Below are 26,868 nucleotides of genomic sequence, written 5' to 3'. Positions count from 1 at the left end.
GCAATAGTGGTCTTTTAATGGTCCTGGAGTTCCCCTTTTAAATGTTGTCCTGATTTTTCTTTCTGTAATAAGGAGCATAAATTGCAGCATTCAGGCATTAACAACACAATAAGACTTCTTACTATAGTATGTGGATTGTATAGGCTTAATTGTGAGCAGATTTGTCACCTGCCTGGTGTTTTCTCTCACTTTTATTGATTCTGACAGCCCAAGGCTACAGGTGCTTCACCACACGCTGGAGCTTTCATTGCCTTCAACCCTTCATAGGCCGGGACAATGACAGCAAGGACACAATTATCTTAGCCTACACATACAGTATATTTGTATGATTGGGGGGTGATGGTTCCGGGTTACCATGGCTACCTCACATAATCATCAGAAAATTAGAATGCTTCCCACTGTGGCCGGGACTGCTGACACAATGCAGGCCGGGGACTGCTGACACAATGCGGGCCGGGGACTGCTGACACAATGCAGGCCGGGGACTGCTGACACAATGCGGGCCGGGGACTGCTGACACAATGCGGGCCGGGGACTGCTGACACAATGCGGGCCGGGGACTGCTGACACAATGCGGGCCGGGGACTGCTGACACAATGCGGGCCGGGGACTGCTGACACAATGCGGGCCGGGGACTGCTGACACAATGCGGGCCGGGGACTGCTGACACAATGCGGGCCGGGGACTGCTGACACAATGCGGGCCGGGGACTGCTGACACAATACGGGCCGGGACTGCTGACACAATACGGGCCGGGACTGCTGACACAATACGGGCCGGGACTGCTGACACAATACGGGCCGGGACTGCTGACACAATACGGGCCGGGACTGCTGACACAATACGGGCCGGGACTGGTGACCCAATGTGGGCCGGGACTGGTGACCCACTGTGGGCCGGGACTGGTGACCCACTGTGGGCCGGGACTGGTGACCCACTGTGGGCCGGGACTGGTGACACAGTGCGGGCCGGGGACTGCTGACACAATGCGGGCCGGGGACTGCTGACACAATGCGGGCCGGGGACTGCTGACACAATGCGGGCCGGGGACTGCTGACACAATGCGGGCCGGGGACTGCTGACACAATGCGGGCCGGGGACTGCTGACACAATGCGGGCCGGGGACTGCTGACACAATGCGGGCCGGGGACTGCTGACACAATGCGGGCCGGGGACTGCTGACACAATGCGGGCCGGGGACTGCTGACACAATGCGGGCCGGGGACTGCTGACACAATGCGGCCCGGGGACTGTCGACACAATGCGGCCCGGGGACTGTCGACACAATGCGGCCCGGGGACTGCTGACACAATGCGGGCCGGGGACTGCCGACACAATGCAGGCCGGGGACTGCCGACACAATGCATGCCGGGACTGGTGACTCAATGCAGGCAGGGGACTGCTGACACAATGCGGGCCGGGGACTGCTGACACAATGCGGGCCGGGGACTGCTGACACAATGCGGGCCGGGGACTGCTGACACAATGCGGGCCGGGGACTGTCGACACAATGCGGCCCGGGGACTGTCGACACAATGCGGCCCGGGGACTGTCGACACAATGCGGCCCGGGGACTGCTGACACAATGCGGGCCGGGGACTGCCGACACAATGCAGGCCGGGGACTGCCGACACAATGCATGCCGGGACTGGTGACTCAATGCAGGCAGGGGACTGCTGACACAGTGCATGCTGGGACTGCTGATACAATGCATGCTGGTATTGTGGATCCATGCTGTTGATATCAGTCACTAACCCTGACATGTGCGTCTCAACAGAACCTGAGATTCCTCACGCCAGGCTTTACTTTTCCAGACTTCAGCTGTTCAGTGTAAGTGAGCCCGTGCCCACTGCTGGCTCAGCTTCTGTTCTTAGCTGGCAGGGGTGGAACTCCACACGATCTTCTGCTCTCATATATCTTATGGGTGGTGTTTACATCACACTGAGTAGCCAGTATCTGTGAAGAAAGCTTCAGCTCTCGGGACAGGGACAGTGTGGAAAAGCTTTAAACAGAAACTTTATCAAAAGAAAGCAATAGGTAGATAAAATAAATCAAGACACTGTATAGTGAGAAGTTAAAAAATAGAAGATCAAGAAATGACTCCTATTCCCCGTGTAATTCATTCATGTTTGTTGATCCCCTGTGCGCCTGCAGGTAATCCTCTTTACTGCTGCCAGACAAACAAACAAAAAACAGACAGCACCAACTGCCATTATCTAAAAACACACCCACTAACAATGTGATAGGCTAAAAGATGGTTTTTACATATAGTGACCAAGCACAATCAAGTGTGTGTACAAGGCTTATGAATAGCCCCATACCCTTCCCAATGCTCACTGGCAGAGATGAGCTCATGAGTAGTTCACTACTCGAATTCATGATTAAAATGAGGCTTAATTGCCTCAGCTGTGCGGCTGGGAGAGAGGGGGTTACTTACCCATAAGTCTGCTGTTTTCTATGCGTTCCAAATGTCTTGCACGCGTCCTATTGGACGTTTTCATTCAGTTATAACTGAGAGCAACTGATTAAAGGGGAGCTGAAGTAAGAGGTATACGGAGCCTGCCATATTTATTTCCTTTTAATCAATACCAGTTGCCTGGCAGCCCTGCTGGTCTATTTCTCTGCAGTAGTATCTGAATAACACCAGAAACAAGCATGCAGCTAGTCTTGTCAGATCTGACTTTAAAGTCTGAAACACCTGATCTGCTGCATGCTTGTTCAGGGGCTATGGCTAATAGTATTAGAGGCAGAGGATCAGCAGGGCTGCCAGGCAACTGGTATTGCTTAAACGGAAATAAACATGGCAGCCTCCATATACCTCTTTCTTCAGTTCCCCTTTAAGTGTAAAAGGGGCTTAACCACCTGAGCGGTCTGGACGAGCTGAGCTCGTCCAACACCGCCGGAGGTCGCCGCTCAGGCCCTGCTGGGCCGATTTTAATCAAATAAAAAGCAGCACACGCAGCCGGCACTTTGCCAGCCGCGTGTGCTGCCTGATCGCCGCCGCTCTGCGGCGATTCGCCGCGAGCAGCGGCGAAAGAGGGCCCCCCTAGCCGCCTGAGCCCTGCGCAGCCGGAACAAAAAGTTCCGGCCAGCGCTAAGGGCTGGATCGGAGGCGGCTGACGTCAGGACGTCGGCTGACGTCGATGACGTCACTCCGCTCGTCGCTATGGCGACGATATAAGCAAAACAAGGAAGGCCGCTCATTGCGGCCTTCCTTGTTTATTCTGGGCGCCGGAGGCGATCGGAAGATCGCCTCCGGAGCGCCCTCTAGTGGGCTTTCATGCAGCCAACTTTCAGTTGGCTGCATGAAATAGTTTTTTTTTTATTTGAAAAAAACCCTCCCGCAGCCACCCTGGCGATTTAATCAGAACGCCAGGGTGGTTAATAATCCCCCATGAAGAGATAGACTGGCCCAAAACCTGTCGGTTCTGTCAGATTTTTCAGTGCCTACTTTTTTCGCGATAGTGGTCCTTTGGGCCTGGTTCCACTACATGCAAATTCTGGATGCAGAAAAACTGACTCCAATGAATGTCTATGAGCCTGTTTCCACTAAACGCGATTTTTCTGATGCAGATTTCCCATAGGCATTTATTAGAGTCAGTTTTCTACATTCAAAATCTGCGTGTAGTGGAAATAGGCCCTTAATCTCTGGCCTCGGGTCGCTGCGGAAGCGGACAATGAAATCTACGTTGTTTCAGAGGCTCACAGCCACGAGCATGATGTAGATTTCAAACACTTCAGTCCTGAAAGTGTTAAGTACAGAAAGTTCACGTTACTAGGCACTTTTCTATTGAGCATGACATTGCCGGCAGTCTTTGAAAGCACAGTTTATGTAAGGAGCTTACTGCCTACACAAAGTTTATTTGCAATTCCTGCCAAGAGTTCAGATCTGCAGAGGAGGGGATGTGGTCCCTGTTAGCAAAGTTTTCTGCAGAAGTTTCTAATATTATTCTTGTGTTGTGTAAATATCAGTTGTCAGGATAACTTATGGGTGATGCTGACGCCTAATTTCCTGGGAACGCGTCTGTGAGGAGAAGGCAGAAGCTGAATGTGCCGGAATATAGAATGTGTTTACATTACACGGCTGTACCAAATCACATCAAGCTCGTCCATCTTAACACCCCTGGCTCACTAGGCTACTGTTTCCTTCCTGGGGCCTATAGTGGTCCCCTATCCTGGGGTCTATAGTGGAGCCCTATCCTGGGGTCTATAGTGGAGCCCTATCCTGGGGTCTATAGTTGAACCCTATCCTGGGGCCTATAGTGGTCCCCTATCCTGGGGCCTATAGTGGTCCCCTATCCTGGGGCCTATAGTGGTCCCCTATCCTGGGGTCTATAGTGGTCTCCTATCCTGGGGTCTAAGGTGGTCCCCTATTCTGGGACCTATAATGGTCCCCTATCCTGGAGCCTATAGTGGTCCCCTATCCTGGGGTCTATAGTGGTCCCCTATCCTGGGGTCTATAGTGGTCCTCTATCCTGGGGCCTATAGTGGTCCCCTATTCTGGGGCCTATAGTGGTCTCCTATCCTGGGGTCTATAGTGGTCCCCTATCCTGGGGCCTATAGTGGTCCCCTATCCTGGGGCCTACAGTGGTCCCCTATCCTGGGGTCTATAGTGGTCCCCTATCCTGGGGCCTATAGTGGTCCCCTATCCCGAGGCCTCTACTGGTCCCCTATCCTGAGGCCTATAGTGGTCCCCTAACCTAGGCTTATAGTGATCCCCTATCCTGGGGCTTGTAGTGGTCCCCTAACCTGGGGCCTATAATGGTCCCCTATCATGGAGTCTATAGTAGTCCCCTATCCTTGGGTCTATAGTGGGGTCTATAGTGGTCCCCTATCCTTAGGCCTATACTGGTCCCCTATCCTGAGGCTTATACTGGTCCCCTATCCTGAGGCTTATACTGGTCCCCTATCCTGAGGCCTATACTGGTCCCCTATCCTGAGGCCTATACTGGTCCCCTATCCTGAGGCCTATACTGGTCCCCTATCCTGAGGCTTATACTGGTCCCCTATCCTGGGGCCTATACTGGTCCCCTATCCTGAGGCCTATACTGGTCCCCTATCCTGAGGCTTATACTGGTCCCCTATCCTGGGGCCTATACTGGTCCCCTATCCTGAGGCCTATAGTGGTCCCCTAACCTAGGCTTATAGTGATCCCCTATCCTGGGGCTTGTAGTGGTCCCCTAACCTGGGGCCTATAATGGTCCCCTATCCTGGAGTCTATAGTAGTCCCCTATCCTGGGGTCTATAGTGGGGTCTATAGTGGTCCCCTATCCTGAGGCCTATAGTGGTCCCCTAACCTAGGCTTATAGTGATCCCCTATCCTGGGGCCTATAATGGTCCCCTATCCTGGAGTCTATAGTAGTCCCCTATCCTGGGGTCTATAGTGGGGTCTATAGTGGTCCTCTATCCTGAGGCCTATACTGGTCCCCTATCCTGAGGCTTATACTGGTCCCCTATCCTGAGGCTTATACTGGTCCCCTATCCTGAGGCTTATACTGGTCCCCTATCCTGAGGCCTATACTGGCCCCTATCCTGAGGCTTATACTGGTCCCCTATCCTGAGGCTTATACTGGTCCCCTATCCTGAGGCCTATACTGGTCCCCTATCCTGAGGCCTATACTGGTCCCCTATCCCGAGGCCTATACTGGTCCCCTATCCTGAGGCCTATACTGGTCCCCTATCCTGGGGCCTATACTGGTCCCCTATCCTGAGGCTTATACTGGTCCCCTATCCTGAGGCCTATACTGGTCCCCTATCCTGAGGCCTATACTGGTCCCCTATCCTGAGGCCTATACTGGTCCCCTATCCTGAGGCCTATACTGGTCCCCTATCCTGAGGCCTATACTGGTCCCCTATCCTGAGGCTTATACTGGTCCCCTATCCTGAGGCTTATACTGGTCCCCTATCCTGAGGCTTATACTCGTCCCCTATCCTGAGGCTTATACTGGTCCCCTATCCTGGGGCCTATACTGGTCCCCTATCCTGAGGCCTATACTGGTCCCCTATCCTGAGGCCTATACTGGTCCCCTATCCTGAGGCCTATACTGGTCCCCTATCCCGAGGCCTATACTGGTCCCCTATCCTGAGGCCTATACTGGTCCCCTATCCTGGGGCCTATACTGGTCCCCTATCCTGAGGCTTATACTGGTCCCCTATCCTGAGGCCTATACTGGTCCCCTATCCTGAGGCCTATACTGGTCCCCTATCCTGAGGCCTATACTGGTCCCCTATCCTGAGGCTTATACTGGTCCCCTATCCTGAGGCTTATACTGGTCCCCTATCCTGAGGCTTATACTCGTCCCCTATCCTCAGGCCTATACTGGTCCCCTATCCTGAGGCTTATACTGGTCCCCTATCCTGGGGCCTATACTGGTCCCCTATCCTGAGGCCTATACTGGTCCCCTATCCTGAGGCCTATACTGGTCCCCTATCCTGAGGCTTATACTGGTCCCCTATCCTGAGGCTTATACTGGTCCCCTATCCTGGGGCCTATACTGGTCCCCTATTCTGAGGCCTATACTGGTCCCCTATCCTGGGGCCTATAGTGGTCCCCTATCCTGAGGCCTATAGTGGTCCCCTAACCTAGGCTTATAGTGATCCCCTATCCTGGGGCCTATTGTGTTCCCCTGTCCTGCTGCTTTAGTGGCTTCCCTGCTGATCCTCTCCCTCTAATACTTTTAGCCACAGACCCTAAAGAAGCATTCAGATCTGGTGCTGTGACTGAAGTCTGACTGTATTTGTCACGTTTGTTTCAGGTGTGTGATTCAAACACTACTGCAGCCAGAGAGATCAGCTGGTCTGCCAGGCAACTGGTATTGGCCTCTCAGACTCCATGCGCAGCCCCCTCTTCCATGTGTCCCATCCTTGTACAGAAGCCCCTCCCATTCCATGTGCAGCCCCCTCTTCCATGTGTCCCATCCTTGTACAGAAGCCCCTCCCATTCCATGTGCAGCCCCCTATTCCATGTGTCCCATCCTTGTACAGAAGCCCCTATATTTCATGAACCCTTTGAGGATCAATTTCCCTTTTTTCATTTGTTGCTCCCCTTTTTCACGTGCTTCCTTCATACGTAGCAGCCCTGTAAAGGTGCCCCCTTCGACTTCAGCCGCCCTAGGCCTTGGGCCTTCGAGGCCTTTCCAGAAATCCAGTCCTCTATGGAAGTTGCCATATTTATTTCCTTCTAACCATTGCACATTGCCTGGCTGTCCTGCTGATCATTCATGCATCAGTCATGTCTGAATCACACACCTGAAACGAGACGTGTAATGTCACATTCTATATTCCGGCACATTCAGCGACTTCTCCTCACAGAGACGTTCCCAGGACATGAGGCATCAGCTATTCTGACAACTGATATTTACACAACACAAGAATAATCTTAGAAATTTCTGCAGAAAACTTTGCTAACAGGAGACTACCCCCCCTTCAGCCTTCAGATCTAAACTCTTGGCAGGTATTGGAAATAAACTTTGTGTAGGCAGTAAGCTCCTTGCATAAACGATGTGCGCTTTTCAAAGACTGCCAGAAATGTCATGCTCAACAGAAAAGTGCCTCGTAACGTGAACTTTATGTTCTGTACTTGAAGGAGACGACAGTCCACACAATTTTCAATCAGGTTTTTGCTGAAATCTGACTAAGATCAAGTGATGCAAGGTGGTTAATCGCTTGTTATAATACCCAGATAGTTTTCAATGAGGGAATAAACGATTGCTTGCCAGATTGTTTTTCTGTTAACCTTCATATGCATCATTTATAGTACACCTGAAATGAGACGCATATTTATTTCAAATTCCTTCTTTGGGAATTCACATTAGGTGTCTTGCACTTGTACTTCCGCAAAATCGATTCTCAATCGTTTATATCGAATGGTCCATTGGCGAGTAATCGAGTAATCTATGGGCACCTTAATGGAGTATCCAGCTTTTATAGTAGGACTTGGGCTCTATTGTTATAGTTGGACTTGGGCTCTATTGTTATAGTAGGACTTGGGCTCTATTGTTATAGTAGGGCTTGGGTTCTATTGTTATAGTAGGACTTGGGCTCTATTGTTATAGTAGGACTTGGGCTCTATTGTTATAGTAGGGCTTGGGTTCTATTGTTATAGTAGGACTTGGGCTCTATTGTTATAGTAGGACTTGGGCTCTATTGTTATAGTAGGACTTGGGCTCTATTGTTATAGTAGGACTTGGGCTCTATTGTTATAGTAGGACTTGGGCTCTATTGTTATAGTAGGACTTGGGCTCTATTGTTATAGTAGGACTTGGGCTCTATTGTTATAGTAGGACTTGGGCTCTATTGTTATAGTAGGACTTGGGCTCTATTGTTATAGTAGGAATTGGGCTCTATTGTTATAGTAGGACTTGGGCTCTATTGTTATAGTAGGACTTGGGTTCTAATTGTAGGACTTGGGTTCTATTGTTATAGTAGGACTTGGGCTCTATTGTTATAGTAGGACTTGGGCTCTATTTTCATAGTAGGACTTGGGTTCTATTTGTAGGACTTGGGTTCTATTCTTATAATAGGACTCAGGCTCTATTGTTATAGTAGGACTTGGGCTCTATTGTTATAGTAGGACTTGGGCTCTATTGTTATAGTAGGACTTGGGCTCTATTGTTATAGTAGGACTTGGGCTCTATTGTTATAGTAGGACTTGAGCTCTATTGTTATAGTTAGACTTGCGCTCTATTGTTATAGTAGGACTTGGGCGCTATTGTTATAGTAGGACCTGGGCTCTATTGTTATAGTTGGACTTGGGCTCTATTGTTATAGTAGGACTTGTGCTCTATTGTTATAGTAGGACTTGGGCTCTATTGTCATAGTAGGACTTGGGTTCTATTTGTAGGACTTGGGTTCTATTATTATTGTAGGACTTGGGCTCTATTGTTATAGTAGGACTTGGGTTCTATGCTGTGTGAATTGACATTGTGTTTTTCTCTACAGACGCTTTTGAATGACCCCTTGTATATTGGCTTGAAACACAAACGCGTGCGTGGGAAGGCATACGATGACTTAATCGATGAATTCATGCAAGCTGTCACCAACAAGTAAGTGGAGAACTAACACTTTTTTTTACTTTATACGAAACCATATTGAACCTTCTTTAGTTTAATTTAGCCTAAAGCATAGCTCATTTCCGGAGTTTAGGTAGGTCTGCCTTAAATACAGGCAGATCCAGACTTACAAACGACTCGAGTTACATACAAAGAAAGAGGTTTCCATGTACAAAATGTCCAATACTGTTTTCGTTGTATATTTTTGTTGTTACATGTTGCATTGTTGTATAAACTGTTGTAAGTAATTAAAAACATTAAAAGCACACTAAAAACTACCCCCCAAAATTGTTTATTTTGTATGTCCAAATCCAGAGTTGTCCTAAAGTAAATAATTTCACCTCCTTTCACTATGTAAAACACACGACTCAATTTACAAAATTAATCTTACAAATAATCTCCCAAAATGTAACCTGTTTGTGTGTCGAGGGAGCCCTGGGCATTAGTCGAGTGTAGGGCACCCAACAGGAAACCTCATAGGGACCAGTTCCAATCACAGCACCCTCTTCAGCACAAAGTGTTGTGATTGGCTGAATAGTGTGAGCGTAGTTTACTACAACCTGTCTGAAGCCTAGGAGTTTGTTAGCATGCTGTCCACCCAATCACGTTAGAGGAAATACCTATGATGTTTTCTCCTGGGTAACCGTAGTTAAATTAGTGCCACCTCCTGTAATCAGACGGTACTCATTCAAAACCCATAAAACCACTGTAACCAACTGAATGCTAAACCTGTGACCTGTATATGATAGATGCAGTCCTGGAGTGCACTCCTATTTGAACCAGCGCTGTAGTTTTTAAATCAAATCTTCAGGCCCATTCAGAAAATCACAGTATAAATGACAGCCAGTTAGGATGGAAAGGGTATCTTCATCCTTAACCCGTATGCATTCCAAAGCAAACCTCTAAACATTTGTAGTTTTTACATGCGCATTACAGCCACAACTTGTGTCTAACCTCTCCAGTCCTGTATGGTAGCAACCGCTTTAGGTGATAGTTTGTAGCCTTCAACTCACGTGACCGGGCACAGAACAGTGCTCTTTCACCCCTCCGAAGTATCCAGGGGACCCGCGGTAAGTAACTGTTTTGCCAGCGGGGATGGGCTGCGAGATGGCGTGCTGTACGCTTAGCCGAGAGCAGAGCGAGAGGAAGCGCATGGAGGTACGGGGAGGACGCGGCACCGCCCACCTAGTTGGCGTCACAGGCACACGTGACGCGTTTCATCCTATCGGATTTCATCAGACGTGTAACCCAGGTTACTCAAGCCTCCTATTTATACTGGACACGAGCGGGTATATTATATAAACGTATGCAGAAACGCATATTAACCACTTGCCGACCGCGCACTCATACCGTGCGTCGGCAAAGTGGCAGCTGCAGGACCAGCGATGCAGTTCTGCGTCGCAGGCTAATTAATCAGGAAGCAGCCGCTCGCGCGAGCGGCTGTTTCCTGTCAATTCACGGCGGGGGGCTCCGTGAATAGCCTGCGGGATGCCGATCGCGGCTCGCAGGCTAAATGTAAACACAAGCGGAAATAATCCGCTTTGTTTACATTGTACGGCGCTGCTGCGCAGCAGCGCCGTAAGGCAGATCGGCGATCCCCGGCCAATCAGCGGCCAGGGATCGCCGCCATGTGACAGGGGACAGCCTGTCACTGGCTGCACAGGATGGATAGCGTCCTGTGCAGCCCAGATCACCAGGGGGGACAGGGAGGAGAGGGAGGAGGGGAATCTCGCCGCGGAGGGGGACTTTGAGGTGCCCCCCCCCCCTCGCAACATCCATCAGGCAGGAGCGATCAGACCCCCCCAGCACATCATCCCCCTAGTGGGGAAAAAAGGGGGCGATCTGGTCGCTCTGCCTGCACCCTGATCTGTGCTGGGGGCTGTAGAGCCCACCCAGCACAGATCAGTTAAAACAGCGCTGGTCCTTAAGGGGGGGTAAAGGGTGGGTCCTCAAGTGGTTAAAAGCAAAGTGCCTGGGTAAATTCAAGTGTTTATGTGGGCCAGAAGTGGTGCACTTGCTGTAAGCTTATAGAAAAGCCTTTATATTCATATCACGATTAAGTCCTTGCGGATACAGACTTCCACATTCATATATCCAGAACGATTCTTTCCTTAATAGTTGGTAGTCATAGTCACCTCTTCTTGGGCTAATGTTCAGTTTGAAAATCCCCATTACCTTTAAATCTTTAATTTCTGAATTATGTACAGTTTTAAAGTGTAATGCCAACGGGTTTAGCTTTTTTCTCTCAATTGTTGTGCTTCTAAAATATTTGACAGATGTTCACCAATTCTGGCATTCAAAGATCTATAGGTTTTCCCAATATAGATAAGGTCACATGGACATCTAATTTGATACACTACTCTCTCAGTGGAGCAATTAATAAAGTCATTCACATGAAAAGATTTGGAACGATCAAAATTATAAAACACATCTGTTCTGTCCACATATCTACATATATCACAACCGCCACATCGATACATTCCCTTACGGGCTTTTCCCTTTTTGGCACGTCTATCCCAGCTGAATTCACTGCTGGTAAGTAAGTCATTTAAATTTGTACATCTACGTGCCGCCATATGAGGGTAATCCCCTACAATTTTATGTATTATGGAGTCCCTCATAAGGAGGTGCCAATGGCGGCTCAAAATTTCTTTAATATCATTAAAGTGTGCACCATAGGTAGTGACTATCCTGGCAATGGATTGATTATTTTCAGCTGGAATATCCTGCGCCATTTTGGGATTTTTGCCCAGGAGTAGATCTCTCCTATTTTTTGCCAATGCTCGGTGATATGCGGTAATTATTATACGATTGGGGTACCCCCTCGACCGCAGCCTAGACCGCAGCTCCCCAGCCTCCCTCATAAAATCTTCAACTTTATCGCAGTTCCTGCGTAATCGCAGGAACTGTCCAGTTGGCACTGCCCATTTCTGGGAGGGGAGATGCGAGCTGGCTGCAGACAGGAGGGTATTCCCCATTGTCGGTTTTCGAAAAGTGCATGTGGTCAGGGAGTTTCCCTCTTTCCCTATCCATAGATCTAAAAAGGCAATATTGTCCCGACTAAATGTATATGTGAGGAAGATATTTCTGTCATTTTTGTTAAGTTCTTCCACAAATACCCTTAAATCAGTTTCAGAGCCTCTCCATAGTACAAATATGTCGTCCACATAACGGATCCAGAGTGCGACGTGCTCCCCGTACCCACGCGTGCCCCTCACCACCTCCTGCTCCCAAAATCCTAGGTGGAAGCACGCGTAGGCCGGAGAGCACGCCGCCCCCATGGCTACACCTCTCTTTTGTCTGAAGTTATTCCCTCCAAATTCAAAAAAATTATTCTCAAGTATCAACTTCATGAGGTCTGTCACAAACTCAGCCTGTGATTCATGTCCCCAGTAATAACTGTCGAGATAAAAACAAAGCGCTTCAAGACCCCTATCATTGGGTATAGAGGTAAACAGGGACTCTACATCCAGTCCCACCAATAACCAGTCCTCTTCAACCTGTACATCCTGAACTGCTGCAAGCACATCCCTAGTGTCCATTACAAAGGAAGGCAAGTTACACATTATTTTCTTTACTTTTAAATCCACATAGCTTGCAATTTTTTCCAATGGTCCATTATTCCCAGAAACTATGGGGCGTCCCAGCGGGTTCTCAAGATTTTTATGTGTTTTTGGCAAGATGTAAAAAGTCGGGACTGTATATTCCTTTATAGTTAGATATTTTAATTATTTTTCTAAGAGAACACCATCAAGGAAACCCCATTGTAGTTTCAAGTTGATTTTCTCTATCAGGGCTGGGAATGGATTAGATCTTATCCTTTCATAGGTTAAGCAGGCCATACACTGGCCCGATTTGCGCCCGTTTCGACAGCAGATTCGATCACTGGGATCGAATCTGCTGCCAATCGTTCACGCTACACGCCGAATTTCGATCCATTTCGTCCGATCCCGTCGATCGTGCCGTGCGGAAAATAACCGTCGATCGCCCGCGGGTAAAGAGCGCATCGCTAGCGGCGTTCGAGTGCCCGACGACCGACGCAATAGAGCCCGCATACATTACCTGCTCCGCCGGCGCGACTGCAGTCTCCCGGTCACCGCTGCTCTGTCTGCGCTCTGGTCTCCAGGTCCGGCATGCCTCACTTCTTCTAGCCCGGCAGGAAGTTTAAACAGTAGAGCGCCCTCTACTGTTTAAACTTCCTGCCGGGCTAGAAGAAGTGAGGCATGCCGGATCTGGAGACCAGAGCGCAGACAGAGCAGCGGTGACCGGGGGACTGGAGTCGCGCCGGCGGAGCAGGTAATGTATGCGGGCGGGCGGGGGCAGCAGCAGCAGCACCACCACAACAGATTGTGAACGGTTTCAGGCTGAAATCGGTTCACAATCTGTTTGCTGTAAAGGTGGCCATACGATCCCTCTCTGATCAGATTCGATCAGAGAGGGATCTATCTGTTGGTCGAATCTGATGGCAAATCGACCAGTGTATGGCCACCTTAACTGTGTCCTTCAAAAGTCTTCTAGCCTCTTTTTCATAATTTACTCTAGTCATCACAACAACATTACCTCCCTTATCACTTCTTTTTATTATGATATCAAGGTTTGTTTGAAGTTCCCTTAGGGCTTGTCTCTCTGATCTGGACAGATTATCCCTCCCTTTTTTTCTCCAATTAATTGGTTTTAAGTCTTCACTGACTAGATCCATGAACATAGCAGTATACTTACTGCTGTTCAGTGATGGCATAAATGATGATTTTGGGCGTAAGTTGGTATGGAGGGGTACAACCTCTCTATCTACCTCGTCAAAGAGAACCTCTAAGTCCATATCATCTACATCCAATGGGGGCTCATTACTGGCACCCCCTAATGTACCTCGCAGTTCAGGAGCGTACATACGTCTCAGCAGGACCCTTCTCATAAAAAGCTGGATATCCTTAAAAAACTCAAATTCGTTACCGTTTTGTTTTGGACAAAAGTTCATTCCATATCTGGGGACATTTAGCTGTTCCTGTGACAGTTCCTCATTTGTTAAGTTGATAACATCAAGATCCAGGCTAGGGGTAGGCGTTAGCAACTCTGTGGGTTGCTCCTCCCACTCATTGCCCTCGTCAAAACCCCTATGTTTTCTTCCTCTTCTTCCTCTTCTCCTTCTGTGTTTTCTAAAAAATCGTCCCCCTCATTTTCATTGACCCTATTTATGTTCTTATTTCTGTTGTATCTACCTCTTCTCCTTCTTTGCTTCTTTTTCAATATTCCCTGTTTTCTTTTATTACTATCATCTGTTCCCAAGGAATCGCCCCCTGATAATTCAGAGTTGCTACCCCAGCCGACTCTTTTTCCAGGCCCCGGTCTAGAACCATACTTTCTGCCACCCAGATTGAATATATCGCCCCTTTTATAATCCTCTACGTCTCGTAGGAATTTTTTAACCTTCATAGTTCAGGCGCACTCGATCCAGCCCATAGCGCTGCCCGGAACTCATTGGTCCGGGCAGCGCAGGACTCTGGCGGGGGGGCCCTCTTCTGCCGCTGCGTGCGGGCGATCGCCGCAGAGCGGCGGCGATCGAGCTGTGCGCGCGGCTAGCAAAGTGCTAGCTGCGCGCACAGCACTTTACATGACGAAAATCGCCCCACCAGGGGCTGAGATAGCTCCCTGCGCGGCATAGCCCGAGATCAGCTCGGGCTTACCGCCAGGGAGGTTAAGGGTATTTGTGGAAGAACTTAACAAAAATGACAGAAATATCTTCCTCACATATACATTTAGTCGGGACAATATTGCCTTTTTAGATCTATGGATGGGGAAAGAGGGAAACTCCCTGACCACATGCACTTTTCGAAAACCAACAATGGGGAATACCCTCCTGTCTGCAGCCAGCTCGCATCTCCCCTCCTAGAAATGGGCAGTGCCAACTTGACAGTTCCTGCGATTACGCAGGAACTGCGATAAAGTTGAAGATTTTATGAGGGAGGCTGGGGAGCTGCGGTCGAGGGGGTACCCCAATCGTATAATAATTACCGCATATCACCGAGCATTGGCAAAAAATAGGAGAGATCTACTCCTGGGCAAAAATCCCAAAATGGCGCAGGATATTCCAGCTGAAAATAATCAATCCATTGCCAGGATAGTCACTACCTATGGTGCACACTTTAATGATATTAAAGAAATTTTGAGCCGCCATTGGCACCTCCTTATGAGGGACCCCATAATACATAAAATTGTAGGGGATTACCCTCATATGGCGGCACGTAGATGTACAAATTTAAATGACTTACTTACCAGCAGTGAATTCAGCTGGGATAGACGTGCCAAAAAGGGAAAAGCCCGTAAGGGAATGTATCGATGTGGCGGTTGTGATATATGTAGATATGTGGACAGAACAGATGTGTTTTATAATTTTGATCGTTCCAAATCTTTTCATGTGAATGACTTTATTAATTGCTTCACTGAGAGAGTAGTGTATCAAATTAGATGTCCATGTGACCTTATCTATATTGGGAAAACCTATAGATCTTTGAATGCCAGAATTGGTGAACATCTGTCAAATATTAGAAGCACAACAATTGAGAGAAAAAAGCTAAACCCGTTGGCATTACACTTTAAAACTGTACATAATTCAGAAATTAAAGATTTAAAGGTAATGGGGATTTTCAAACTGAACATTAGCCCAAGAAGAGGTGACTATGACTACCAACTATTAAGGAAAGAATCGTTCTGGATATATGAATGTGGAAGTCTGTATCCGCAAGGACTTAATCGTGATATGAATATAAAGGCTTTTCTATAAGCTTACAGCAAGAGCACCACTTCTGGCCCACATGAACACTTGAACTTACCCAGGCACTTTGCTTTTAATATGCGTTTCTGCATACGTGTATATAATATACCTGCTCGCTTCCAGTATAAATAGGAGGCTTGAGTAACCTGGGTTACACGTCTGATGAAATCCGATAGGATGAAACGCGTCACGTGCGCCTGTGACGCCAACTAGGTGGGCGGTGCCGCGTCCTCCCCGTACCTCCATGCGCTTCCTCTCGCTCTGCTCTCGGCTAAGCGTACAGCACGCCATCTCGCAGCCCATCCCCGCTGGCAAAACGGTTACTTACCGCGGGTCCCCTGGATACTTCGGAGGGGTGAAAGAGCACAGTTCCGTGCCCGGTCACGTGAGTTGAAGGCTACAAACTATCACCTAAAGCGGTTGCTACCATACAGGACTGGAGAGGTTAGACACAAGTTGTGGCTGTAATGCGCATGTAAAAACTACAAATGTTTAGAGGTTTGCTTTGGAATGCATACGGGTTGAGGATGAAGATACCCTTTCCATCCTAACTGGCTGTCATTTATACTGTGATTTTCTGAATGGGCCTGAACAGAAGCTGCTATCCAGTTTCTACACTGCCACTATTGAAGCCACCCTTTGCTCAGCCATTATTGTGTGGTATGCAGGAGCGACTGCCAGGGATAAGTGTAAACTTCAAAAGAGTCATCAGATCAGCAGAAAGGGTCATCGGCTCTCCTCTGCCACCTCTAGACCTCCTCTATACCGCTAGATTGAAGAAAAGGGCTGACAAGATTTCCCTGGACCCCTCCCACCCAGGCTTCCATTTCTTTAAGCTCCTTCCATCGGGCCGCCGCTTCAGAACCACACGCCCAAAAACCAACAGGCGAAGGGACACCTTTTTTCCTCAAGCAGCCCTCCTGCTGAACTCCTGCCACTCGAGGGGCACTCTCGCCCCACTCAGCTCAAAGACTCTAGGATAGGGTACACGGGAGCCCATTCCTGCGTAACCATTGATTATCCTCTAGTGTAATGCCTGCCTGTCATTTGACTGTTTTTATTGTGTTCGTCTTAGAGTAAATTCTGTCTTTTAAGTGTAAATTTTGTCTTTGTTCTATTGCCAATGCCATGTCTTTTGTTCTATTGCCAATGCCATGTGAACCACAACCAATTCCGGGTACGACTTTTGTCGCACTTGGCGAAATAAAGATTCTGATTCTGAAGATTTGATTTAAAAACTACAGCGCTGGTTCAAATAGGAGTGCACTCCAGGACTGCATCTATCATATACAGGTCACAGGTTTAGCATTCAGTTGGTTACAGTGGTTTTATGGGTGGGAATTTTATTTGGTGTCTTTTGGGGCTGTATGTACGCAGATATTAATATTAAATTTTGCTACTAATTGAATATACCTGAGGCTCCCTTATGCTTTAAATTAATTGATTATATTTATATAGGGTGAGACGAGGTTATTTAATTGGTGATATCCCGTAGACTTGTCCTTTTTACTCATTCAAAACCCTCCCAAATTTGAATTCAGATGTAGAATTATGTAGCAACTGTTCGTTAAAACTAGATTCTTGCGCCATGTAGCGTTACTAATTCCCCTCTCCACTGAAAAGATCTCAAAACTCCTTTCTGTTGTTGTTCAGTTATTCAGTTGTGTCTTACTCTTGGTAACCCCATGCACACAGCCTGCCAGGCCTCTCTCTCCTCTACTGCCTCTCAAAGCTTTCCCAAGCTTATGTTTGTTGCTTCCATGATACTATCCAGCTATCTCATTCTCTGCCGTCCCCTCCTCCTTTAGCCCTTGATCTCTTCCAGCATCATGGTCTTCTCCAATGACTCCTGCCTTCTCATTGTGGTCCAAAGTATTTCAACTTCAGCATTGCTGCTTCCAATGAACAGTCAGGGTTAGGGCTGGTTCAGACGGACGCTTGCAGAGCGTTTACCGCAAGCGTTCGGGAACGTCGCGGTAAACACACGAGCTTTTGCACGCGTTTACACGAACGTGGCATTCTGGTCCCGATTTTCGTTAGCGTTCGAGCTGCCCCTGGAAGCGACATGCAGCTTCCAGGGGGCGGCCAACCGCGAACGGCTAATGTCCCCCTAGGGGAAGAAAAGACGCAACCGCATCGTAACGCCACGCGAAGGCTACTGAAAGCCTGATCACGCAGCCGCTGCAACGCCCCCAAACGCGACGCCATGCAGATGTCCGTCTGAACCAGCCCTTAATTTCTTTAAAGTGGATTCGAGGTAAACTTTTACTGATTGCATAATTGTGTACCTTTCATATGGTTTATAGGGCATTCCTCAAGCCAAATACTTTTTTTGTTTTGTTTTAATACTCTAATTCCCTGTAACTTAAACAAGCCACGCCCACAGTTTCTCCAGAGAGCCTTGGCACTCTCAACTTTAGTAGCAAGGGCTTATGGGAGCTCAGTCTGGGCAGGAGGAGCAGGAGATTACTAGCCAGAGATTTCGGGGGGGGGGGGGGGGGGAAATCAGCTTGCCTGTGTGTAATGTGACAAACAGAACATGGCTGCCCTCATTGTATCACAGGAATAAATAATGATAAACTGTTGAAGCTGTTTGCAGCTAGATTTGCTGAGTAAACTATCAAAACTTTAGTTTTTCATCTCATATCCGCTTTAAAGGTTGACTGACTGGACCTGCTTGCAGTCCAAAGGTCTCTCAATAGTCTTCTCCAGTATCAGAATTCGAAGGTGTTGATTCTTTGGTGCTGAGCCTTCCTTGTGACCCAACTCTCAGTCACGACCATACATTACTACTGGAGAAACCATGGCTTTGTCTATATGGACCTTTGTTGACAAGGCAACAGCTCTGCTTTTTATTACATTGACCAAGTTAGTCATTGCTTTCCTTCCAGTTTAATCCTTTTAATTTTATTGCTGCATTCCCCATCTGCAGTGATCTCTGAGCCAAAGAACACGAAGTCTGATACAGCTTCCATTAATTCCCCCTCTATATTCCAGTGGCTATTATTCATGTTCTTCCCTTCACCAGCAGTCTGTATACGTCAGACACAGCTGTGGTGCTGCCTGCTGGTCTGTCAGGCTCTGCCTTTCTCGGTCTATCCATTCATTCATAATGCTGCCCATTACTCTGTGTGTGTTGGCATTGTTCATATGTGCCAGCCCTTTTGCACATATTATTATTAATATTATTTATTTATAAAGCGCCAACATATTCCGTGGCGCAGTACAATGTAAGAAAACAAATAAGGGATACATAATGATACAGACAATGATATACATCAAATATGAACACTGATACAAGATACAGCACTGCTGATTACAATTTGATTTAACATGATGACTAAAATGTATAAATGTCTAACAGCGTGCAAGCAATTAAATTAATAACAGTCCATGACACAAAAGGGTGAGAGCCCTGCCCTTGTGGGCTTACAATCTAAAGGAATGGGGTGGAAACAAGAGGTGGGGAAGTATACAGTATATGTACAGGCAGTGCGTAATTAGGTTACTTAGTGGGTGCATGGCCTAAGCTAGAGAATATGCTTGTCGGAAAAGGTGGGTTTTGAGGGAGCGTTTAAAGATTTCAAAGGGGGGAGAGTGGCGGATGTGTTGTGGAAGGGCATTCCAGAGGAGGGGTGAGGCACGTGAGAAGTCTTGTACACGTGAATGTGAGGAGGTATCACATCTGATCTTTGCTCAAACAAGTATACGCAGATAACAGATCACAGATATGTGAGTAAATGGCTGGTTCACTCTGGCAGGACGGCTGGTGGCAGCTTGTTTACCCGATGCTTAACACTTTTCTAATACCGAGCAGAAAAGCATTCGGCATCAGTTTGCGCTGTTGCATAATGTTTTGAGCCCCTAAGGGGACATGAAACCACATGCTGGACACTGCAACAGGATCTACAGCGATGTTTACATGAATCACCGTAACTGCTGTCAACGTTTTTTAAAGTAGACCTGAACACTTGCACAGGGTGGAAGGAAAACCTAAAGAAATGTGCCCTGTATGTATTTAGAGGGTTTAGCCTGTCTAATTCCCCCTCACCGGTGATTAAGCACCACTGTAATTTGATCTCTCAGCTGTGTCCGCTGGCTACCTCTGCAGAGCAGCTAATTTGTAAACACAGGATGGTAACCTTATGTCTGCTTCCGTGAAAGCAGTAAGTAGACACACTACAAATTTATTGCAGGATTTGTATCAGCCGTAACAAAGACATTATTTTCTTTAAAGGTAATTACGCTGTTGCTTATCTTTTAGAGCAGAGAGTAAATTCTGAGATTAGGTCCGCTTTAAAGAGGAGCTGTCAGCCATTCTATCTCAGAAAACAACAACACATGTATAAGTAGATAAATAATTGCTCTACTTACATAACATATGTATTGTACTATCCATGTTTTGATTTTAGTGATTTTTGTACAGTAAAAAAGAAAAAACAAAGAGAGAAAATCCTCCTTAGCAGTTCCCATTTTTTAAGTCTGGCTATGCCAATGTTATTTCCTGCCCTACTCTCCTCTGCCTGATTGTGTATGCATTGCCCGCCCTCCACTACAGAAAGTGCATTGTCTCAGCATTAGAAATCTTGGCCAATCAGAGAGGAACAGAGGTGTGGGAGGGGGAAACAGGAGGGAAAGAGGCTTCAGCCAATCAGGCTGCATTAGTTACAGTAAGTCTGAGGGGAAGTAGAGAAGCAAAAAAGGACAACCCAGCATGCCCTGCAACTTCCTTTTTGTGTACCAAATAAGAGTCAGATCATTTACCAACAAGAAAAGTAACCTTAACTTTTGGATTGCCTGGTTAGCACCCTAAATACTTGTTTACCAGAGAAAAATAAAGAATTGATTTTTGATTTTATGCCCGACAGTTACACTTTAAAAACTGCTTCCATTTGAATGGATTGATACCCCCCCCCCCCCATGTGACCCAGCACTAATGCTGATACACACAGTAAGGGGAGGTTTAGAGGACAGAGGGAGAGGCTGGTACCGTTGTAGACAAGGACAGGTCAAAGTGTTTTCAAACAAAAGACAGTCAGTCTGCAAATTACTTTTTGGGAGCTTATTTTTGTTTGTTTTAAAAACAGCAACTAATATAAGTGGGGGGAATACTTGCATTCCATCTGTGATGGAGTTCTCCTTTATAGCTGACGTTTAGGCACAAATGTTTTCACAGACCACTGTATTCAATTGGTTTTAGAGCTTTTTTTAAGCTTTGTAGAACAGCAGCGCTTTGTTCAGCTCCTTGATTGGCAAATTATTGACTTGTAGTCCAAACCCTGCAGTACTGCCCATCAGTGCTATAGGCAGCAATCTTCCCAGACATATTCAGACTGTGCCTTCCCCCTTGCAGTCTGAACAGTGGAGATGATGAAATCCAAGCAGCAGTAGCAGCTTTGCCCATGGAGCTTATAATGATTCACTTCGGCCTTTTGCTTCTGGTTATGTGATCAAAACTTAACTTTCATTTTTAGCACCTCAAACTTTTCACACAAAAAAGGAACACTGGAGTTTTCACACACAGATTCAGACTGTGCCTTCCCCCTTGCAGTCTGAACAGTAGAGCTGACAAAATCCAAGCAGCAGTAACGGCTTTACTCACGGGGCTTATGCTGAGTAACTTCAGTCTTTACGATGTTACATAGCGTTATTGGCTCTGTGTCTGGAGAGGTGCTTTAATGTACAAATTTGTTTCTCAGATGTCTGAAATCTGTTTAGCACAATATGGTTACTCATATATGAGTAAAATTCCATCCATATTCTAGCGTGGGAGGAGGCAGACATTGTGTAGGAGACCAGTAAGAAATGCAGAAGGAATCCACAGCTGATCTGGAAGCCATTAGGGAACACTTTCCTCCTGTCAGGGATTTCCCAGGCCTGCAAGAAACCACCAGTGCTTTCTCTCCATCCCTGTCCCTCATTATGAGAGCGGAATGCAAAGCACATGGTGAACGTCGGGGAGATTTCGCTGCGTCACCAAGAACCTTGACAGATGCTACAGAGCCTTCATTATGAAGGGCTGCGTTTTTGGCAATTCGCTTCATCCCCTGGGAAAGGGAATACACCGATTATTCATGCTGGATTCCTCACTGCCGCAGATATACTGTATGGAGCCTGTGTATAGGAATAACTCATCCAGGCCATTATGTGATGATAGAAAGATGAAGACTGCTTTTGGCTTTACATAAAATGTTCAACTTTACATGATTACACAAAAGTAATGTCAACCTGCAGCTGTTACATTATGTTGGCATAGCAACCCCGAACAATATTTAATGTTTGGAAGCCAAACAAAACTGTTCTTGATGTTAACCTGGCTCGCCAAATTGAATCATTTTGCGATGAGTCAAAAGAACATCAATAACCAACTCAACAGAAGAGTAGACATTTATTTTGTTGACTTAGAAGGTGTTACGCCGAGGAGCGTATCAGCTTCTCAGTATGTATACCTGTCTAATTTTCCCTACCTACCCAGTTGATGCAGACATCTGTAGGACGTGGGCTGTGTGAAAACAACAGTCAAGCCAGTCAAAACAGAAGAATATTTGTTCAGTTGGATCACTGTATGCCCAGCCAAGCTGTTAGAATGTGTAGAAGTTGTGTTCATTATTATAGTGGTGATAGATCCTACGCCACCTTAAAAAGAACATAAACCAGTCAAATTAATCATAATAGGGGGTACTGAGAGGGTTCAGGGCCTGGGTTTCCACACAAAAAAATGCAAAGAGGGGGAAGAATTTTAGTAATCCTGATTTTCTAAGTCAAAATGGATAAGCATATTATTATTATTATTATTATTATTATTATTATTATTTAGTATTTATATAGCGCCGACATATTACGCAGCGCTGTACAGTGTATATATATATCTTGTCACTAACTGTCCCTCAAAGGAGCTCACAATCTAATCCCTACCATTGCCATATGTCTATATTGTGTAGTGTAAGTACTGTAGTCTAGGGCCAATTTTTAGGGGGAGCCAATTAACTTATCCGTATGTTTTTGGAATGTGGGAGGAAACCGGAGTGCCCGGAGGAAACCCACGCAGACACGGAGAGAACATACAAACTCTTTGCAGATAGTGCCCTGGCTGGGATTCGAACCAGGGAACCAGCGCTGCAAGGCGAGAGAGCTAACCACTACGCCACCGTGCTGCATATGTATCCAAGGGACTTGTCAAGGGCCAAGTTATGATGGCTAAATGCAGGACTGGATTTACATCACAGGAGCCTGCAGGCACAGATGTCCTGGTACCCTAGACTTCACCCTCCATAAAACTACAAACCCTCACCGAACCATACCGCTAGTGTGCTGGCTGGCTGTCCCAGCTGTCACTTCTCCCTTACTACCCTCCCCTGTCATAGGTAGCTACAGGTGTCCCTTAGTATTAGGTAGCCAGAGGTGCCCTCCATATTAATAATGAGGGCAGTTTCAGTGCTTGGCCTGGACACCTCAACTTTGCCATATGCAGCAGGAACCAACCAGCTATTTTACAGCAGAACACCAACGGTGCACGTAAGCAAGCCCTTTGGACAGGGACTGTGGCAATACATCTGTTCCCATACTAACAATATGTGCTTCGTTTGTCTGCTACTGTTCACCAGCTTGACCATTCTTCTCCGCATGAAGCTTATTAACATGGAATTATTCAGTACTGTGAATCTTTGCTGACTATCAAGCCTGCTTATGTGGAAGCTGGATACACAGTGTCTGCTGGACTGTATGTGCTGGAATTGCTCCCCTCTGCCGCTAATGCTCTGCATGGAACTTCTTGTGAATACAATGCTATATGCTGAGAGCCGCCATTGCTTTGCATGGAACTGCTTATGAATACAATACTCTTTCTATGTATCCTGCATGGTTCAGTATTTTCACAGTAAGAGTGCTACATGCCGGCTGCTTTCTTGTGCCACACCGTTATGAATGAACTTATTGGGAATACATACCCTTTGGTTTATGCTGCTGTACATTTCGGGCCTGCTGCAACACAATGAACATTGAGGACCTTTGAATGGCTAATTGTAGCCCTCAGTCTCTCTTCAAGCATGTACTCTGCTAAAGGGCTGTTTACAATAACATTTTGCGCTCTGCCCACTGGATCACCACCAGTACCTTTATGTATATTGAATTGTCAAAGCTTTTAACCATTGCTCATGCAGATTTAGTAGCAGTCATAGAGGGTTCGGGGGTCCCCTGGGAGGTTGTGGGTGGGGGTACGGGATGGGTACATTTTTATTGGCCATTTTTTAAGGATGTTTGATACAATTTGATTAATAAAGTAAACCTCTTTTTTTGGAATAATTATCTTGTGTGATTTGTGCTCAGTCGGGTCATACCTACTTTTATATTAATCTCGTTGTTTTTGGATTGTTGCACTGTATTAGTTGGATGACCCGAGTGTCTACAAATTGAGCTGACCACTCACATCCCCGGGAGATTAATACCTAGGTTATTTAGGTTAAACTTGACTCTTAGAGTCAGGGGGTGCTATATTGTGAATTGGTCTTTTTGGTGGTTATTGCCCTGCGATGTTGCGGTGGGACACCCTCCTGGCATGGGTGGAGCGGGAGTGTTCACAGACATAGGGCAGTAGAGACGCACAACAACTTATCAATGGATGATTCAGGAAGTTAACCAGGCTATATGAGAGGAAGTCGAGACTTTGGTGGAATCTTAAGTACAATGGGACCTACCTTGATGACCAGATTGCCCCCCTTTGGTTGCGCTTTCAGGTGTTCCCACACCGCCGCAACTTGAGTGAGGACTTTAAAAAGAGATGGGAAAAGAATTTTGAGTGCTGTGCCAAAATATGTCTCACTCTTATGAATGAGCTTGACACGGATGATCTGACGGCTATAGAGGCAGAGATTAGCAAGGTATCCGACTCTCTAGAACCTTTTAAAGGTGACTCGCTTTATAAAACTAGAAGTGAGGAACTTGAGAAACATATAACTCAGTTTAATAAAAAGTTAGTAATACAGAGGGACCAAAAAGTCCTTAAGGATAGGACAGCCTACAAAGTTGGTACAGCTTACCATTGGAACGGCCCTCTTAGGAAATTTCCGAAAGATAAACCGAGACCTCGTGTACTGACGGGAGGCAAACCGCAACCGCGCCCTTCGGAGACAGAGGAATCTGACTCGTCAATAGAACCTGTTAGCACAGTGTCGGAAAGCTCTGTATCAGCAGGAGAGGGTTCGCGTAAACACGACACTAGGTCGGGACGCGACCCTCCTAAGGGCTCGTTCAGATGGACGCTTGCAGAGCGTTTACTGCCAGCATTCGGGGCTTGGCGTTAAACGCTCCCATTCAAGTGAATGGGAGTGTTTGTACCAAGCTTTTACGTGCGTTTGCACGAACGCGGCGTTCGGGTCCTGATTTTCACTGGCGTTCAAGGAGCCCCTGGAAGCTACATGTTGCTTCCAGGGGCGGTTAACCGCGACGGGTAATGTCCCCCTAGGGGAAGAAAAAACGCGACCGCATCCAAACGCAATGCAAACGCTGCTGAAAGCCCGAACGCATTGCCGCCGCGACGCCAACGAACGCGACGCCTCCAAACGTCCGTCTGAACCAGCCCTAAACCTGCAAGACAGAAAGATAAAGAAAAAGATTAAAAGATCTAAAAAAAAGAAACACTATGCCAAGAGGGTTCGGAGGACGCAGGAACAGCCAGAGGAGCAAGGGGTCCAGAGGACCAGGCTTGTGCCATGGCTATCCCAGCAGGCCCTATCTTGGCCTCATCCTCTGGTTCTGCTTTTTTAGCCAATGGACATCCAGCAAGGTGATTGGGGGTTCTCGGCCGGGAGAGCAACACCCAGACCTGACTGGTTTAGAGGTCATAAATTTAACAGGGGAAGCGATTCCTCAGCCCTACCTTACTCTGCTGTCGAGGGGTTTGGGCTTCTGCCCCACTCAAAATGTTGACATTTTTGAGACAGTGGTGGATCTTCACCTTTTTGGTCAGAGAATTCTACTGCAGTCACTATTTGGGGATACACCCAAGTATCCAATTACGACCTTCGACGACAGACCGTGGACGGATGAGGACCTCCTTACCCTACGGTCCCTACAGGAACTAGCACTGGAAAGTGCACCTGGGGGTAGCGATGATATGTGTGTGGACCACTTTGGTTTTGGGCCCCGTTATCACCTACCTAGGCTGGATGATATTGGCCTGCACAATAGATCTAAAAAATTCCCTCCCTTTACTTTGATCCCAAATCTCAAAACCTTCATCAACGTTGTAGAGAAAGACTTGTTAAAATTGAAAAACCAAAAAACCACGGCTGACAATCTAAATGATGAAGAACGACAAGTCCTATGTGAAATTATCGATAAGAATAACAAATGGGTTATTATACCCTCCGATAAGGGGGGCAATGTGGTTATCATGACGGTCGAGATGTATAGAAACATGTGTTTAGAGATCCTAGACAAACGTGAGTGTTATAGGAGGGTCCCCACGTCCAGGGTCACCACATGCCAACGTAATCTGTTTTCGTTGATTGACGATGCAGTGGCGAGATCGGTGATCGACGAGAATACTGCACGATTTTTGAAGGTGGATAAAGCCATCCTTCCTACCTTTTACACCTTACCTAAGGTCCATAAGAGGTTGGAAAGACCTTCGGGGCGTCCGATCGTATCAGGTCGAGGATCTCTGACTGAGAAAGTCAGTATTTATGTGGACCGGTACCTTCAACCGCACGTTCAGGCACTTCCATCATATATTCGAGATACGTCACACCTTTTGCGGATTTTGGAGGGGTTGCAATTGCCCCCTGGCACATTGTTGGTGGCCCTGGACGTGGAGGCCCTCTACTCAAGTATCCCCCATACCTTGGGTGTCCAGGCAGTGGGGACATTTCTTAGTGAACTGGGTGTACAATTTGTGGCGCATAATGGCTTTTTGCTTGCCCTACTTGAATTTTTGTTGACCAACAATATTTTTGTTTTATAGGGGTCCCACTACCTCCAGGTGCAGGGGGCGGCGATGGGGACCACCTGTGCCCCCTCGTACGCCAACCAGTACTTGGGGGAGTGGGAACG

The 26,868-nt window shown here is 47.1% G+C and overlaps 1 protein-coding gene across 3 annotated transcripts in view; it reads left to right on the top strand.

Annotated features, from left to right (window-relative positions):
* ME3 (malic enzyme 3) overlaps positions 1–26,868 on the top strand; it is a 212,096-nt gene that overhangs the window by 98,852 nt on the left and 86,376 nt on the right. For all 3 annotated transcript variants that reach the window (XM_068266772.1, XM_068266773.1, XM_068266774.1), the window contains exon 7: positions 8,941–9,044. In XM_068266772.1, coding sequence (XP_068122873.1) covers positions 8,941–9,044 — 104 coding nt within the window. The remainder of the gene's footprint in view (positions 1–8,940; positions 9,045–26,868) is intronic.

The sequence above is a fragment of the Hyperolius riggenbachi genome, chromosome 2, assembly GCF_040937935.1.
Source record: "Hyperolius riggenbachi isolate aHypRig1 chromosome 2, aHypRig1.pri, whole genome shotgun sequence".
Classification (NCBI taxonomy): Eukaryota; Metazoa; Chordata; class Amphibia; order Anura; family Hyperoliidae; genus Hyperolius; species Hyperolius riggenbachi.
The sequence above is the reverse complement of the archived record's forward strand: the minus strand, read 5'-3'. Positions and strand labels throughout refer to the sequence as shown.